The 16,208-nt window shown below is 46.4% G+C and overlaps 1 protein-coding gene across 2 annotated transcripts; it reads left to right on the top strand.

Moving 5' to 3' along the window:
• The first annotated feature begins 3,037 nt into the window (after positions 1 to 3,037).
• ADPGK (ADP dependent glucokinase) lies at positions 3,038 to 15,368 on the top strand. 2 transcript variants are annotated; one of them, XM_074156129.1, is made up of 7 exons: positions 3,038 to 3,325; positions 6,603 to 6,828; positions 8,821 to 8,883; positions 9,553 to 9,673; positions 11,528 to 11,724; positions 12,538 to 12,636; positions 13,645 to 15,368. In XM_074156129.1, the coding sequence occupies exons 1-7, from the start codon at positions 3,111 to 3,113 to the stop codon at positions 14,194 to 14,196; spliced, it is 1,473 nt and encodes a 490-aa protein (XP_074012230.1). In that variant the 5' UTR covers positions 3,038 to 3,110; the 3' UTR covers positions 14,197 to 15,368. The 2 variants fall into 2 exon arrangements, with proteins under 2 accessions (XP_074012230.1, XP_074012231.1); XM_074156130.1 differs by having other exon boundaries at positions 3,109 to 3,325; positions 13,648 to 15,368.
• Positions 15,369 to 16,208: the final 840 nt, after the last annotated feature.

Consider the following 16,208-nt stretch of genomic DNA (forward strand, 5'->3'; position numbering starts at 1 on the left):
TAAAAAGCTCATGCATAAAGGTTTGTCAGCTCTGAGTGGCTGCTGAGAGCCTGTGCTACGTGTGCAACTCTCCATAGCTAATTTTCAAACAAGCAAGAAAATGTGTCTTTTGTCTGCCTCCTGCAGACAGTCTTTTTTCCTCTTTTTCTCTTTTTTTTTTTTGCTAAAGGGAACAAGTTCCGTTTCCAATAACTGAAGACTGATTAAACCCGCTGTCCCTCTACCACCACCCCCAGTTACAAGCAGCTCATACCATGAAACAGTGTCAAGATAAGGATTTCTTATACAAAGAACTTCAAATAACCAGGGAGAAGAAATGAAGGAAAACTGTTGTCATTAAATTTTGATTTAACTTTTAAGGAAAGTATTCCAGCAAAAACTCTTTAAATCAGAAGTCTTTAAATGTGTTATACCTTTGAACCAGAAATAATCAGCTTGATATTTCTGTAATCAAACAGGTATTTAAATAATACCTTTTACTCAGCCTGAGTCAGCTCTTATGAATCCAACACCCCTGTGTCCCTCTCTATTGCCTCTAACCAAAATTTGTGGGGCACTGGGTAGCTCAAGGGAAGGAAACAAGGAGCCAAATTTCAGTTCTCAGCTGAGTGTTTCACTTCTAATTTGGCCGTTTGAGGCAAATCTAGATCTGCATTGCCTCTAAAACCAATGTTGACCAAGAAATCTCTGTTTAGCTCTGTAACCGAACAGGTTCTCTGAGGAGAGCCCTTTTTTTTTTAAGCCTTTTATTTTAGTTGGTAGGAATGAAGATCACAAAACAAATCTTTCAATTACCTTTGCAGTCTCTTTCAAGTCCACTGACAAAACTGTTCATGGAGATTGAACACCAGCACTTTACAGAGACCCAAGAGCAGTGGTTCCTGCTGAGCAGCTTTGCTTTTGTTGATATGGGAACCATACCTCTGCTGGGAGTTAAAAAAGCCAACTTGAGTCTTCAGGACAGCAACGCAGAACGCTGCATTAGCATCAGCTGAGAAACTAATCACCCCAAAATGGGATCATGGCTGCTGCATTAGATAGGTTATCTGCTTGCAGCCTAACCCTCTGATGACAGAGTACTAATAAAGGGGTCCCCGAGCTGTGACAATGCTGTGGGTTGCGGCTGCCTTATGGGCACGTCTAATTATGATGTTCTGTGACAAGGCTATAAATACACACAGTCCCACAGGTGAAGACCTGATTGCAGCGAGCAGCGAGGGGCTCTGGCAGGTATTTGCTCTGTTCTCACACAGCCTAGCATTGCCTCCTTGAACTGGAGGGCTGTTACAAGGCCTATACCCCGGGGAGTTCAAGAGTATGGAAGCAAGCGAGATTTCATAATCACATATAGATCAAACATTAGTGGGAGAAGTGCCGAAGGGAAAAAAAAAAAGTAAATTTGTTTAAATGAAAAAGCCTACTGACAAACCCCAAAGACCACCTGAGCAAAGGAAAAAAGGGATTACATATTAACAGACCCACCCTGGTGGGCTGCACATAGGTCTGAGATGAAGATAACCACTCTTATACAAGACTCTTAAGCAGGTAGTTATTTGAGGAAGTACTGTTTGAAGGATTCCTTGAAGAATATGGAAGGTGTCTAGGCTCTAGTTTGCTTTTAGGACTCTGTTCTTAAAGATCATTACATTATCATAATGCTCTAGGCTCATAAAACCAGCCAGTGCCCCTGCACACCATCTGCTGCCAGGCGAGGAGGTTTTTCCTCACTCTCCTTCCCCAGCAATTCCAGCCCCTGTCGTCTGCCTGTCCTGCCCACCTTTGCACCCTCGGTCTTCTTGGGACCTCGGGAACAGAAAAAAAGTTTTAAAAGAATTTAAAAATATGGAAGTCCTTTTTGGTAAGGACTAGTAAGAAAGGCAACCTGATGGGCTGCCAAGTGACCCTTGAGGACCAGTCATGAATTCATGATAACGGCTGCTGGAGATGAGCTGTTGACTGAATACCAATTCTTGCATCCTAAAAAGAAAAATCAACAAAAAGTCTTCCACTATCCCATCTCCTTTACTGTTTGTTTTGTCAGAGTCAAAGGAGATGACAATCACTCACAACGCAGAACTGAGTAAGAAAATTATCAGCTGCCTCAGCCAACGCACTGTGGCGCACAGTTGTCAAACTCTTGCAAATTTTGTCATAAGCCTTACAGCTAATATTTCCATGGTTTCTAAAGAAGCCCAGAAAAATTCCCTTTCATTAAAAAGGGAAACCTTCCTCTTGACTTGCTACACCACCTCTGTGATGGGATGAGAGACAACAAAGGTCGCTCTCTCCCACTGCTCCCAGCACGGACTGCCTCAGGAGGAGCGTGGGCAGGGATCTGAAGTTAATTCACCCTGGAGAAGGCACGAAGGAGGCAGAGACCAGAAGCTGTGCTACAGAGGAAGACAGAATATACGTAAGGGCCAGTGATTAGCTCCAGGTCAGTGACTGGTTTGCTTGGCAGGAGCCGTTAGAGGAGCTGGGGGACAACACTGACAGGGTTGGGGCACAGAAGAGTGGAAATACACAGACCCACAAAGGCACTGGGCAACAAAGGACAGACTACAGGGGCACCATAAGGAAGAACCCAAGGGAGGGGTGAAGCAGTACCACATACAGAGGAACGATGCCCACGGATGGGCTTCAGCTTGGTGCTGGTCACACGGTGAAGGCCAGGCCCCGAGGCAGAACCAGGGCAGCTCTCACTGAAGGTTCTTGGGCCCAGGACTGTCTCCCTGCTGTGCGAGGGCCGGGCTCTGCTGGGTCGGACTGTCCCCAGGCGGCCCTGACGCCCAGCGGCGCCCCTGAGTGAACCGCTCCCCCCCGCCATTTCCCCTCACGAAGCGCCACCGCGCTCGCGCCGCCTCCGCCACCCGCCTTATTCCCGTAGCTCAGTTACGCAGGCGGCACCGCCGTACGTCCCAGAGGTACGTAGGTTGCGCTGAGGGAGAGGAGGCCGCGCCGTTCGCGTAGGGCCCGCCTCGATTCCCGAAGCGGCTTTACGACAGCTGGCGGCCGGCGGGGGCGGGGCGCTACGGAGGCGGCGTAAGGAGGCCGCCGCCGCCGGCGGCGTCCCTCCTCAGGCGTGGCGGGGGAGGAGCGGCCGCCCCGCGATGTGGCAGAGGTCGGTGTGCGTGGGCCTCCTGGCCCTGGCGCTGGGCTACCTCTGCCTGCTGGGCCCCGAGCCGTCCTACTCGCCGCTGCGGTACCTCTCTGCCTCGTTGCTGGGGGGGCTGCGCGGCGCCCGCTCCCTGGAGGAAAGGGTGGTGGCGGCCTGGCAGGCGGCCATCGTCCGTCCGGCCCGCCGCTGGGCGCGCGTCGCCGTCGGGTAGGTGCGGGGGGCGGGCTGTGTGTCCATGTATCTATATGTATATATTTATATGTATGTACGTGTGTGAGTACGTATGTATGTGTGTGCCCTTGTGGCCAAGAAGGCCAATGGCATCCTGGGGTGCATCAAGAAGAGTGTGACCAGCAGGTAGAGGGAGGTCGTCCTCCCCCTCTGCTCTGCCCTGGGGAGGCCCCATCTGGAGCACCAGGTCCAGTTCTGGGCTCCCCAGTTCAAGGAGGACAGGGAACTGCTGGAGAGGGTCCAGCAGAGGGCTACAAAGATGATTAGTGGCCTGGAGCATCTCTCTTAGGAGGAAAGGCTGAGGGACTTGGGGCTTTTTAGTCTGGAGAAGAGAAGGCTGAGGGGGGATCTGATCGACACCTATAAATACTTAAAGGGTGGGTGGCAGGAGGATGGGGCCAGTCTTTTCTCAGTGGTGCCCAGGGACAGGACAAGAGGTAATGGGCACAAACTGGAACATAAGAAGTTGCATCTAAACATGAGGAGGAACTTCTTTCCTGTGAGGGTGGCAGAGCCCTGGAAGAGGCTGCCCAGAGAGGTGGTGGAGTCTCCTTCTCTGGAGACTTCAAACCCTGCCTGGACACGTTCCTGTGCAACCTGCTCTGGGTGGACCTGTTTTGGCAGGGGGTTGGACTAGATGATCTCCAGAGGTCCCTTCCAACCCCATATCTTTCTGTGATTCTGTGTGTGAGTAGGTATGCCTGGGCCTCACCTGCCTCACCAGCGCAGCCTCCCTGAACTACTGTGATGCCTCGCGCCAGAGCTCCTGCCTGTTCGTTAAACCTTTCTGTTAATTTTCCAGGCCTGTAGTTTCCCAGACCAAGGGCATTTTCCCCAGAGAGATGATGGCGAGTGCGGGCACCTGCCTGCTGCATTGCTTAGGCAGAGGTAGCCCTCGGCCGAGGGGATTAATGGTCTGGAAAAGTCACGTCTCGGTGATTTAAGTGTGTGGCGTGGTTCAGACCTGGTTGGCAAGCCCATTTCAGGAGACCTTATCCCCGGCTTGCTTCCCCATAAAACTAATTTATACATGAGTCTGAGGGACTTGGAGCTCCTGGCCTCTCCCCAGGCAAGTGGCAACTGGAGAGCGTGGTCTGGCAACTAATAGGTGTGAGAGACGAGTTTATGAAGTGGGGAAGTGCATGAAGCCTCCACAACGGGGGAGAACTAACCGAGTCAAGGCAGAGAGGCAAAGAAGAGAGATGAGGGAGGGAAGGGAGAAGAGAAAGCAAGAGACGCTGAAGACACCTGTGCGTGCACAGGGAAATCCAACACCCTTTCTCTTTTTAAACTGGAAAGAAGGGGAAAGTTCAGGAATATCACGTTGATCTGAAATGCTGGGTCTAAGTGACTATTAGTCTTGTCATTATATATAGCGTTTGACTCACTTTCTTTTAAATGGTAAGGATATGACAGGATAACTTGACTTTGACCAGAAGATCTGGCCTTCAAGTGTTGGAAGAGGTAACGCCACCTTGATGGTTGTGTTGCTGATACAGTGTTAGCTGGAGTCTGTCTTGCTCTTGCATTATGGTTGATGCACGCTTTCTCCTATGAATATATGACAAAATAGGTTTTCCAGTGCTTCGTTTAGCTCTCTCTTTCACTACTCCTTCACGGGAAAAGCCAGGTATCTTCGGTTTGTTCCTTGCTTTCTTCTTTGGTTTAAAGTGACTGAATATATATAAAAATGATACATACATACACCAAACTCAAAGTTCAACAGCAAACAGAGTTCATTACTGGCATATCCCTTAAGAGAGCTTATTAAAAGCATGAAGTGTGTTAGTGGAGGAATGGCAGGAAACGAGAAGAAAGACAGTTGGAAGATGATTAGAGGTGTCTCACTTGAAAGAACTGTGACTTGGTTTATGGCTCCTTGCATCTGTAATGATTCATTAAAATAGAACATTGCTGACCTTTTGCCACAGTGAGTTTGGGGCTAAAATGCTGCTTGAGCTTATTGTTTCTTTGGTTTCCTTTTCTCTGCTGCATGAGGGGATTTTTCTCTCCTTAGTGTATGAAACGATGCACTCTAGGGAGGATTTCTGAGCTGGTTACCTTCTGTACTGAAAAGCCTCGGGGGTTTTGATGTCCTTTATTTTGTGTGATGCAGCCTTCATGTGTTGTGGCCCAGATCGTGTGTGAAGGGTCAGTGACAAGGAAGGACACTAAACGGCCATATGTTTCACAGAGTAAGGTGGAGATCCTGCAAAAGTTTTATAGATTGTTTGGACCTCTGTCAGGGAAGCGTGGGGCAGAGGAACAGAAACTGCACAGAAGAAGCTTTTGTAATTGCTGGTATCGTCTCAGTAAATATTTGTTATGTATCGCTGTCTCTCTGAAACCAAGGAGTAGAAACGAGGGCAAGTGTTCATAAACTTTCTTCTTGGTTCCAGCCCAGAAAGTTTCCTGTTCTCTAGTCTGCATTAGACTGTGTTTAAGTTGATGTAATTGATCGGAAATGGGGACTGGGAGATTTAGCCGTGGGCTACACTTCACGTAAAGCCTAGATCTGCTGAAACGGTTCTTATCGCTTCCTAAAAATTGCAGGATTTTTCTCGTGTTTCCACTATTTGGGAGAAGGCGGCATGCTATCACTGGAAACTTGGGATAGTCATTTTGAAATTGCAGTTTTCAAATATTTCAACTGACAAATTGCTCTCTTGACTTCTTATAAACAGAAGCAGGCTGTGTGCAGGGTGTTGGTGTGTGCGGTTTTGGTTATTGTTAGCAGTAGCTGAAACTCCAGAGGCTGATCTAGTAGACTTCAATACTTTCACTTTTGTTTTTAACAGCTCTGAATTGCATGTACTTTTTAAGCCAGAAATATTTAAAAAAAAAAAACTTATTATTTTAAGAATTTAAAATGTTATTCTTATTGTGCCTATTCGTTTTTGAGCAAGCCTAAGGCAGCACACAAAGTGCGAAATTCACCCCAACACGTGTAATGATCTTTGGACTACGCAGCTTACTCTTGTTTTAATTCCCCAGAATGTAAGAAATCCCTCTCTTCTCTGCTGTGTTGGAGCACAATAAAAGCCTGTCAAAAGGAGAATGCTTTAGGAGAGAATTTCAGGAAATTCATACACCTTTGTGGTTTTTTTTCATTTGGTTGGTTGTTTTCCCCTTTAGCACGAGGACTGCGAATAGCAAACATCACTGGCCGGGAAGTGATCTCAACAATATTGTCTTGCAAGTGCCCTAAGGTACGTGTGGTTTTCCCAGTAAGCATTTTCCTTCTCTCTTCCAGTGTCAATGCCTGCGTAGACGTGGTTCTGTCCGGTGTGAAGTTGTTAGAGGCGCTTGGTCTTGAACCTGGGGATGGAAAAAATCACGTAGTCTTGAGCTCCAGACAGGACCTGAAAGAAGCATTCACTCACTTCATGGAAAAAGGGGCAGCTGCCGAGCGCTTCTTCAGCGACGCCGAGTCTTTCCATCACATTGCGCGGACAGCCTCCGAGTACCCCGCTGCGCAGGTAGGTCTTCCACCTGAAGACAAGCTTTGAGAAGCATGTTTCTTATTTTCTGCATCCTTGGTGACTTCTGTTCTCTGCCTAGTAAGAGTGCAAATTGTTTACGAAAGAAACCTATGCTGCAGCTTGAGTGTGTTCATGACTTTCCGCAAAACTCTGCACCTGCTGCAAATAGTAGGGTTTTGAATGGTCTGTCCCTTGACTGCTTTCCCAAGACTGAAATGTCAGTCGGAGATGCCTCTGTAAGAATGCTGTTATCTGGGAGCCAGATGGGGCTGATGCTGTAAAAGGCTCCAACATCTTGTAATGAGGCAGGAAGTGAAGAAGTAGATGCAAGCGTTAGGAGTTATAAACACTGCGATCAGCTTCAGCTACTTAACGCGGGATTTAAATTCTCCCTAGAAGGAGTGGTGATGAAAAGAAAGAAGTTTTCTGAAGACTCCCTTTCCAAAAGCAAAGTTTTGTTGCTCTGATTTATACTGGGTCTTCTGAGTCTAACTTAGCTAACTGCCAAGCAAGGTATATCAGTTTCTACAAACTGCTTAATGACCCTTTTGTGCAGTTCACCAGCTGCTTTTGAAAATGAGGAAGAGCTCTAACTGTTTTCTGTTGTTCAAGACTCCTTTGTTGCCTTGTTTCTCACCGTGTTTGCTATGTTGGCCTTTCTGTAGACTGTTTTCTGTCACCTCTGAGTGCCCTGTGATACTCATGACAGTCTATATTTTTCAGTTTCAAAGTTCACATCAGAGTTGTCTTAGTTGAGAGCTTGACCTTTCTTACGTGAAGAAACTTTCACGGTTCTGCTTACTTCATGTGGGCACAGGTAGCAGGTTTAACTTTGATTTCAAAGCAGAGGAAGTATTGTTGCAGTTTTTAAGTGATTGCTTGCCAGCCTTGCTAAAAACCCACACCTTACCAACTGCCACAAAGTTGCACAGAGATAGGGGCTGTTGATGTTACTGTTTATGAATTGATTTGTGCAAGGTTGGGAGTTACCTGATGGCAAATACTTAGGTTAAGAGTAAGTCAGAGAACACTTAACTCGTTGATGTTGTAGAGAATTGTAAAACTGTTTTGCCTTCAACCCCAATAAGCTTTATTATTTCCTGTAATGCTAGTCTCTTTTCTAAAAAGCTAAAATCTCTAGCCTGTACTGATGACGAAGGGTTGGAGAGTTGGGCAGAGAGGAACCTGATGAAGTTCAACAAGGGCAAGTGTAGGGTGCTGCATCTGGGGAGGAGTAACCCCCTGCACCAGGACAGGTTGGAGGTGACCTGCTGGAGAGCAGCTCTGGGGAAAAAGACCTGAAAGTCCTGGTGGACAACAGGATGTCCATGAGCCAGCAATGTGCCCTTGTGGCCAAGAAGGCCAATGGCATCCTGGGGTGCATCAAGAAGAGTGTGACCAGCAGGTAGAGGGAGGTCATCCTCCCCCTCTGCTCTGCCCTGGGGAGGCCCCATCTGGAGCACTGGGTCCAATTCTGGGCTCCCAGTTCAAGGAGGACAGGGAACTGCTGGAGAGGGTCCAGCAGAGGGCTACAAAGATGATGAGGGACTGGAGCATCTCTCTGCTGAGGAAAGGATGAGCGGGGATCTGATCAATGCCTATAAATACTTCAAGGGTGGGTGTCAGGAGGATGGGGCCAGTCTTTTCTCAGTGGTGCCCAGTGACAAGACAAGGGGCAACGGGCACAAACTGGAACATAAGAAGTTGCATCTAAACATGAGGAAGAACTTCTTTCCTGTGAGGGTGGCAGAGCCCTGGAAGAGGCTGCCCAGAGAGGTGGTGGAGTCTCCTTCTCTGGAGACATTCAAAACCTGCTTGGACACGTTCCTGTGCAACCTGCTCTGTGTGGACCTGTTTTGGCAGGGGGTTGGACTAGATGATCTCCAGAGGTCCCTTCCAACCCCATATCTTTCTGTGATTCTGTGACAAAGCACGTATAAAGCTGTCAAAGTGAGGGAATGCCCATACCTGCCTCTGTTTGTTTTACAGCTTTATGTAGGAGGAAATGCTGCTCTCATTGGCCAGAAGCTTGCAGCACATCCAGACCTGAAGGTATGTGTTCCAAAAGTTTCATGCTTGTCTTTAATGAGGCTCAGGCTACTTCCCTGTAGATTTTGGGGATCCTGCTGTTATTTCTTAGGTTATGGTGGAACATATGCTTAGCCTACAAATTGAAAAGCATAGCTAATCATATATTTTTAATTTAATTGTTATTTTTTTAAAAAGAACTGTTGTCTAGGTGATGACTTCCAGTTTATTGCTCTCTTAGACTTTATGGCTTCTATCTTAATCTTCTCTCTAATAAATATGGACCCCTGTGTCATCCTGATCCTCTTAATTTTTGCTCTCATCTTAGTTTAGGAAAAATTGGTTCCTCTTTTGAGGTGGCTGTGTGAAGGCCACATTGTTTGAAACAGATTGGGGTGAGATCCTCTATCTTTCAGTAAGGTCGTGAGAGTGAATAGAGTTTGGTTCTAATCCTGTGATGGCTTAAGTCGAGGTGTCTGTACAGCACCTACCCAAACGCTGAAAGGAATATAGTTTCCTGTATGAGATTATTTTACATATCAGCTACTGCTGGGAAGAGATGAACAGATTTGGGACCAATGCATACATAGAACAGCTTTACACAAAATAAGATACCTGCTTAAATGCACTGAAATATTGGCAAAGGACATGCCAGGGAAACCTTGATCATTTTTTTTTTTTCTTGCTTTCTAGATCCTCCTTTGTGGCCCAGTTGGTCCTAAACTCCATGAACTACTTGATGACAATGTGGTTGTGCCACCCGAATCCATGCAGGAAAGAGATGAATTCCATCTCATCTTGGAGTATCAAGCAGGTAACTTGCCAAAGGCTGGGTGGTAGATGAGAACCCTGAACGTTACTAAGATAGTCCTGGTTTTAGAGTTAGGTTTTTTTGAATCAGTTAATTCCAGAAGGGCTGTGTAAGTTATCAGTACGGGCAGCTGTCACTGGACTAATCTGTAATTCCGTGCGCTTCAGGGAGCTGTGGTAGGTGAACAGACATTTAAAAGTCTTTTGAAACTTTTTGTCTTTGTAATACGGTTACTGTAAATACTGACTCCTGCTGCTCCTGTGCCACCCCTTTGGTTCTGTGTGCTTGTACCCTATAACCTATGGAAACCAAGTGTGTCTGCTGGGTATAATTCTAAAGCTGTATGTACACAAAAGTAGTCCGATAATGTACTAAAATGGTACAGAGGTACAAAGGTACCATTTAACCACGTGCAGATGAAATTCAGGGTAACTCTAATATAATGGCTAAGGCAAATCTGGATGTATTTTCTTAACTGTTCTCAAACTGAATCATTCCACACTAGTCCTGTCTCAAAACGTTCAGAAAGACTTGCATTGGTGTGACAGAAAAGGGAGTATTTGGCAAGGAGGGAGGCAGGAACCGCCTAATTAAGCATTTTCAGCAGCAGCACTAATGTGGAGCAGCACCCAAAGCATGCGCTCTGGTGGACTTCTGGCTGAAACAAGGGTACTGTAACTGACAAGGGCCATTACACAGTAGCACTTGTAAAATTACACTGATCCCTTAAGTAAATCTTAATTGTTCTTGCTCCTGGAAGCATCACGATTAGATGATACATTAGTACGTGTTATCTCCTCAGCATCTCTTTTCTCAGTGAGAACTGGCCTCCTGTTGCAAAGCTGGGGATCTTTGTCCTAGACAGAGCTTTGCCATAAGCCTTTTCTTAAGAGGAGGTGGCGCTGGTGGCTGTTGATGGTGTTTTAGTGGCTTTTCCACAAATGCTGATCAATATTCTCCAAACTATAACCAGTGTACAGTCTGGGAGAGCCTGGTGAAGAAGTACACAGGCTAGTTCTAAGGTGGAGATTCTGCCTATAATAGAAGATACCCCCAAAAATGCCTGTATCTCAAGAGTTTTCTGTTCAAGCTGCCCTTTGTGACCTCTGTTTATTTACTCCCTTGCATTTCTTTCTGTCCAGTTACCATAACCAGCAGGAGGCACGGCCTGCTGCCTGAGCAGGCCTGATGTGTGTGCAGATGGGGAGAGCTGGTGGAGGGCTGGCTAGTTGGACTGTGACTTGTGTCATTTATATCCCCTCTAGGCTCACTGTCGTTACCCTGTTTTCTCATGGTTCAGTGTCCCCCAGACAGAGCCCATTTAATTTGTGATCTTATCCAGGAATAAAACCATTTACACGTGGAGCACTGATGCAGCTCTATTCTGCAGATCTTTTCTGGGAGCTGTGTAGTGGGGAACAGTATGAGCCATGAGATTTTTCAGGGTGTCCCTTCACAATACAGCATGAGCCAAGCTAATAGGTAGCTGTTACCAGAAGGGAAAGGTCTCCCCTCTCTTTGCACGTCCTGCACGCTCCAAATATTTGGCTTGAGCTGGCTGTGACACATAATTGCACATTAAACTAATACAACTGATTAAAACATCACAAAGCTCGCAAAACTGAACAAGTATTGAATTATCCTTCTGATCAGACAAGCAGCTAAATAAGGCAGAGGGAGTGAATGAAGAGAAAAAGAGCAAGACTACTTTTATGGCTGGCAGTAGCTGTTAATTGGACACAGACATTGTGAAACTGTGCCTTCAGATTCCAGCAGGATATCCCAAAACAGTCTCCAGATCCATGGCTGGATTTGCTTCTCTTCTGCGTTAATGTGCTTCTGTTTGTTTCGCCTTAGGTGAAGAGTGGGGACGAGTGAGAGCACCCAATGCCAACCGCTTCATCTTCTCCCATGACCTATCAAATGGTGCCTTAAATATGCTGGAAGTGTTTGTGTCCAGCTTGGATGAATTTCAGCCAGATCTGGTGGTACTTTCAGGGCTTCACATGATGGAAGGCCAGAGCAAGGAGATGCGGCAGAGACGACTTATGGAGGTGAGGTACTTGAACACCACCTTAATTTCCGTTCCAACAAATGCTTCGTGGTGAACTTCTGGTTTCCTAGGCTTGAACTTGTAATTGGGCTATGTCTTCGCATCTCCTGCAAATCTTTTCAGTGTTGTGTGCTGAAAGAAGAATGTGAACTGTAGGAATGGCCAAAGTCTAACCCTGTAACACTCATGTTTCTTGGATACAGTGGGCTGTCCAGGGAAAAAAAAAGATATGGTCTGGTTGGAGGACGGTGACATCGTTACCGGAGCTGATCTAGTGGCTAAATTACACTTTTTCTATCCCAGATGCTAAGATGATCGGGGTTATAATCAAGACTTCCATTCCTGAAGCAGCATCTGTGTTAGATGGTCCAAGAGGCCGCCTTCTCATCTGAGTCCAAAAGAGCTCCACCACATTTTATTTTTATTTACGGATCAGTGCCTGTCTTACAGCCAAGTGCCCTTCCTCATGCAATGCACTAGTTTTGGGGTTTTTTTCCCTTTTTCTCTGTTCTAGGATCAGCTGTTCTACAGCTGCTTCAGATTTGCAAGGTTTCTGAATTAGTCCATTAGAAAAGTGCAGATTAGGGTTAGATACGGTTTTCCTGCTCTGGGATTCTGAAAACTAGTTGTTTTTATTTCTTCCCCTTAGGAGTACATTCTGGCGCTTGTGAGAGATCTCATTTGGAATTGCGTGTAAATCCATACACAAGAAGATTAAACAATGTGTATCTCTGAGTTAAAACCCCTTTGTTCCTCGTGTTTCTTGATGAATATATGTTTTAGAGTGTTTTTTTCTTTCCCTGTACCCCTGTAGGCTGTGGCCTCCATCTCCGATATCCCTACGGACATTCCCATACACCTGGAGCTGGCCAGTATGACCGATCAAGACTTTATGAGCAACATTGTGCATCAGGTAACGAAAATGAAAGGACACACTCTTTTTATCAGTTTCCTTTTCTTCAGAAGCACAAGGCACAGACTGGTAGACGAATATAGAAATGAAAACTTAAAATTAGGGCTACCCATTTGGAGATAAAATTGAGAACATGGGTTTAATGTCTGCCTCTGTGTTCTGGAAGCTGCTGTTTTCTCTGCTGAGCTCACCGGAGTCTCCTTTGTGCAGCGAAGGAGAACTGTAATGACTTGTGGCTTCGCAGAGGACAGATTTATTTTCTTTAGCTCAGAGAGAGTATTCAATTTAGATAGGTCTCTCTGGGAAGTGGCATTTAGGAAGTATCTGTAATGCTCTGGGTTGATCATCAGACTGTTTTCAGCAAGGAGTAAGGATTTTTTGCAGATTGGAGTTTATTCACCGACTGTATTCAGTAAAAATACCGTGCAACACAGGTGGGCTCTGCTCTCTGATATAAGGAATTCTTGCAGTCACGGGGGGAAGGTGACCCGGGAGAATACTCTCAGCTCCACAGATAGAAGTAACTTTGGCCAGTTTAGATTTAGCAGGCTTGCAGATTTCTAGAAAAAATAGGATTTGAATTTGAGCCGAATTTATAATTTAAAAAAAACTCTGTTTCTTTGCAGAACTTCTTTCCTGCAGATCCTGATGGTTCCTTGTTTAGCTTGACACAGCTCTAATCTTGGTGTTACGAGTGTTTCATGTGGATTTGATGTTTTGTTACTCTTTAACATCAAAGTGTGTGTCTAGAAAATTAATGGCACATAAAGAGCATGCACCCTTGGTGTGAAATGTCTTCTTGGCTGAGTAATTCTTGCAAAGCTGTTGAATTGGGGAAGCTTGTGTCTTCTGTCTGCATTTCTCCAGGAAACTGGGTGCTCCCTGCTGCTGAGGGTGCTGGCGATAAGAGCCGGTAACACAGTATTGAAAAACCAATACCCTGAGCGAGGGAGACCAAGGTCTGATTCTGTCCCCAAGGGACCAACTGTTGCCCTGTGTTTCTGTTAGCAGGTCTTTCCCCTGGTGAACTCCATTGGGCTGAACGAGCAGGAGCTGCTCTTCCTCACGCAGTCTGCCTCAGGTCCCCACGCCTCCCTCGCTTCCTGGAGCGGAGTTCCTGACGTGGGCGTAGTCAGTGACATCCTTTTCTGGATCCTGAAGGAGCACGGGAAGACCGTGGAGCGGGCCTCTGACCTCACGCGCATCCACTTCCACACCCTGGCCTATCACATCCTCGTCACGGTGGATGGCTACTGGGGCAACCAGGTCGCTGCAGTGGCTGCCGGAGCCAGAGCAGCAGGGACTCAGGCCTGCGCCACCGAAACCATCGATACCGACAAAGTCTTTCTTAAAGCTCCTCTGGAGTTTGTGACCTCCCAGATAGAGGCACCTTCCAAAATCTCTTTAAATCCGGACGAGCCGGTGGTGCATTGGCACAGAGAAGGCATCTCGTTCCATTTCACGCCCGTTTTGGTGTGTAAAGATCCTGTCCGGACCGTGGGACTTGGGGATGCTATTTCAGCAGAAGGACTGCTATACTCAGAAATACATCCTCAATAGAAGACTAAGACCCTCCTTTTTCTCCAGTGTCTGAGGAATCATCGTGTTCTTTTTAGGATTTTAGCCAGGGATGGTACAGGAACAGAACTGGGGTGTGGGGTGTTTTCTGGATATAACTGAAAAAGAGCCAAAGAATAATTCCAGGTATAAACTGTCAGATACATTCCAGTCACTTGGCAGTGACTCGAAGGTGTCACATTTAGGTGCAGATGTTTTAGTATTTAATGTGAAAACTGATTTTTCTTTGTCTTAAGCATGCGGGGAGGGAAACGACCATCAAAATCCCTGTTTGGCGGAGGTTTGCTGTCTGTAACTCTGAAGGTCTGTTAGTGCTGGGAAGCACGGCAGCCAGGAGAATTTCCCGTGCGTGGATCCCAGGGAGAGCACAGCAGTGCTCGGCCCTGTCTTGCCTCTGATAAATTAAAAATAAAAGGCTCTTGCATTATCTCCTCACGGCACATTGCTACATGGCAAGAGCAAACCTTCCCCTTGCTTGGTGTGACAATGAAATCTTTTACTGATGAAATTACCTCCCAGCCTCCGCTGCCCCGGCACTGGAGGGAGCCAGAGTCCCAAAATGTGATGCACGTTGTACCTACTCCTTAAAGGCACAGAGAAAATCTGACTCAGGCTGCACAGGTGATTTTGGGTCTGTGTTGTCTCTGTGACTGAAGCCATTCAGCTGAGCCCTGGGAGCCCAGGCTTAGTTTTTGGGCAACTAGAAGTGAAGATAATCAGGGTTTCTGTTTGGGGAGACAGCTTTATCTTCTTGTCAGGTAAACCCAAAACGTTACCTGTATTTGCTGTACACTAAATGCCAAGAGTTCCAGCCACGGGGCTCACAGCTGGAGTTCTTTGCTAACAGTGGGTGCTTCGGGCTGGCATTTCACAGAAGAGCTAGTGAGTGCTGGAGACTATTTTTTTTTTTTTTTGTGTACAAGAACAGTTGTGCAATTTTCCTTTGGTTTCCTGCCTTCTCTTCAGGAGGGGTAATAGATGAGGGAAAGGCCTTCTGGAGGTTCAAAAGCTGCAACAGCATTTTCCAGGTGAGACTGAAGCGAGAAGGGCTTTTTTAGGGTTTGATTTTGATTTTTTTTTTTTTTTTTTTTTCTCTGAGTAGGTCACTGATAGTTTCTTTGTTCTGGACAGCCTTTGAAATTAAAAAAAGTAGAACCATGTGTCCCTGTTAAATACTTCGCTTCTATTTTTTCCTCTTTGTAGTAGCACGCTGTGGATTGCGCAGCACCAGGGGGTGGGTTTTTTTTTTTTTGTCATCTCTTTCCAGCATGGTTCTTGTCTCTGTCCTCTTCCAGGAAAGTCACGTGTGTTTGCACAGCCATCATACACCTTTTTCAGTATAACTGGATGAAACGCAATCGGCACATCTGTGCGTGCCTGTGCTGCGGCAGAACCTGTAGGAGGTCCCTTCAGGTCAGGCTTTGCCTCTGAACGGAGAGGAGGAGAGTCCCTATCACTTAGGCCGGAGTGAGCCGTTCCAGTAACGCTGTCGTATTGCTGTCAGGGATATTCTCCTGTCGGAAAATGCCACGGCGAATGCTCTGTGAGGGTAAAAATTGGCAGCTGTTGTAACTTGTACTGACTTAGCACACAATGCTGTCTGTCAATGCAGATTTAACTTCTGCTTTCCCGCTGAGCGGTGTCTTCTGTGTTGGACTGGAGGAGAAATACAGTCAGTGGTGTGCTTTCCTGCAGCTTATCCCATCCTCATCCCATCTTTATGCCATCCTGATCTTCCGTTGAGTCTCAACGTTTATCTTGGTGCCAGATCTTCTTAAGACTGGAAGTATTTCTATCCAGACTTTATTATTATTATTGATAAATTATAGCGTGGGATTGGGAGTTCTGGTTTAGTCTTCCTTCAGAAAAAAAAATAAAGGAAGAGATTCTCCTTTCATCCGTTTAAAAAGTCTGAGGCCGTCAGCAGGGTTCTTTTGCAGCCTTTGATGGTAGCCTTCTGGCACACCGCCCCCAGGACCACCAAAGGCCACGCG

The sequence above is a fragment of the Numenius arquata genome, chromosome 11, assembly GCF_964106895.1.
Source record: "Numenius arquata chromosome 11, bNumArq3.hap1.1, whole genome shotgun sequence".
Classification (NCBI taxonomy): domain Eukaryota; kingdom Metazoa; phylum Chordata; class Aves; order Charadriiformes; family Scolopacidae; genus Numenius; species Numenius arquata.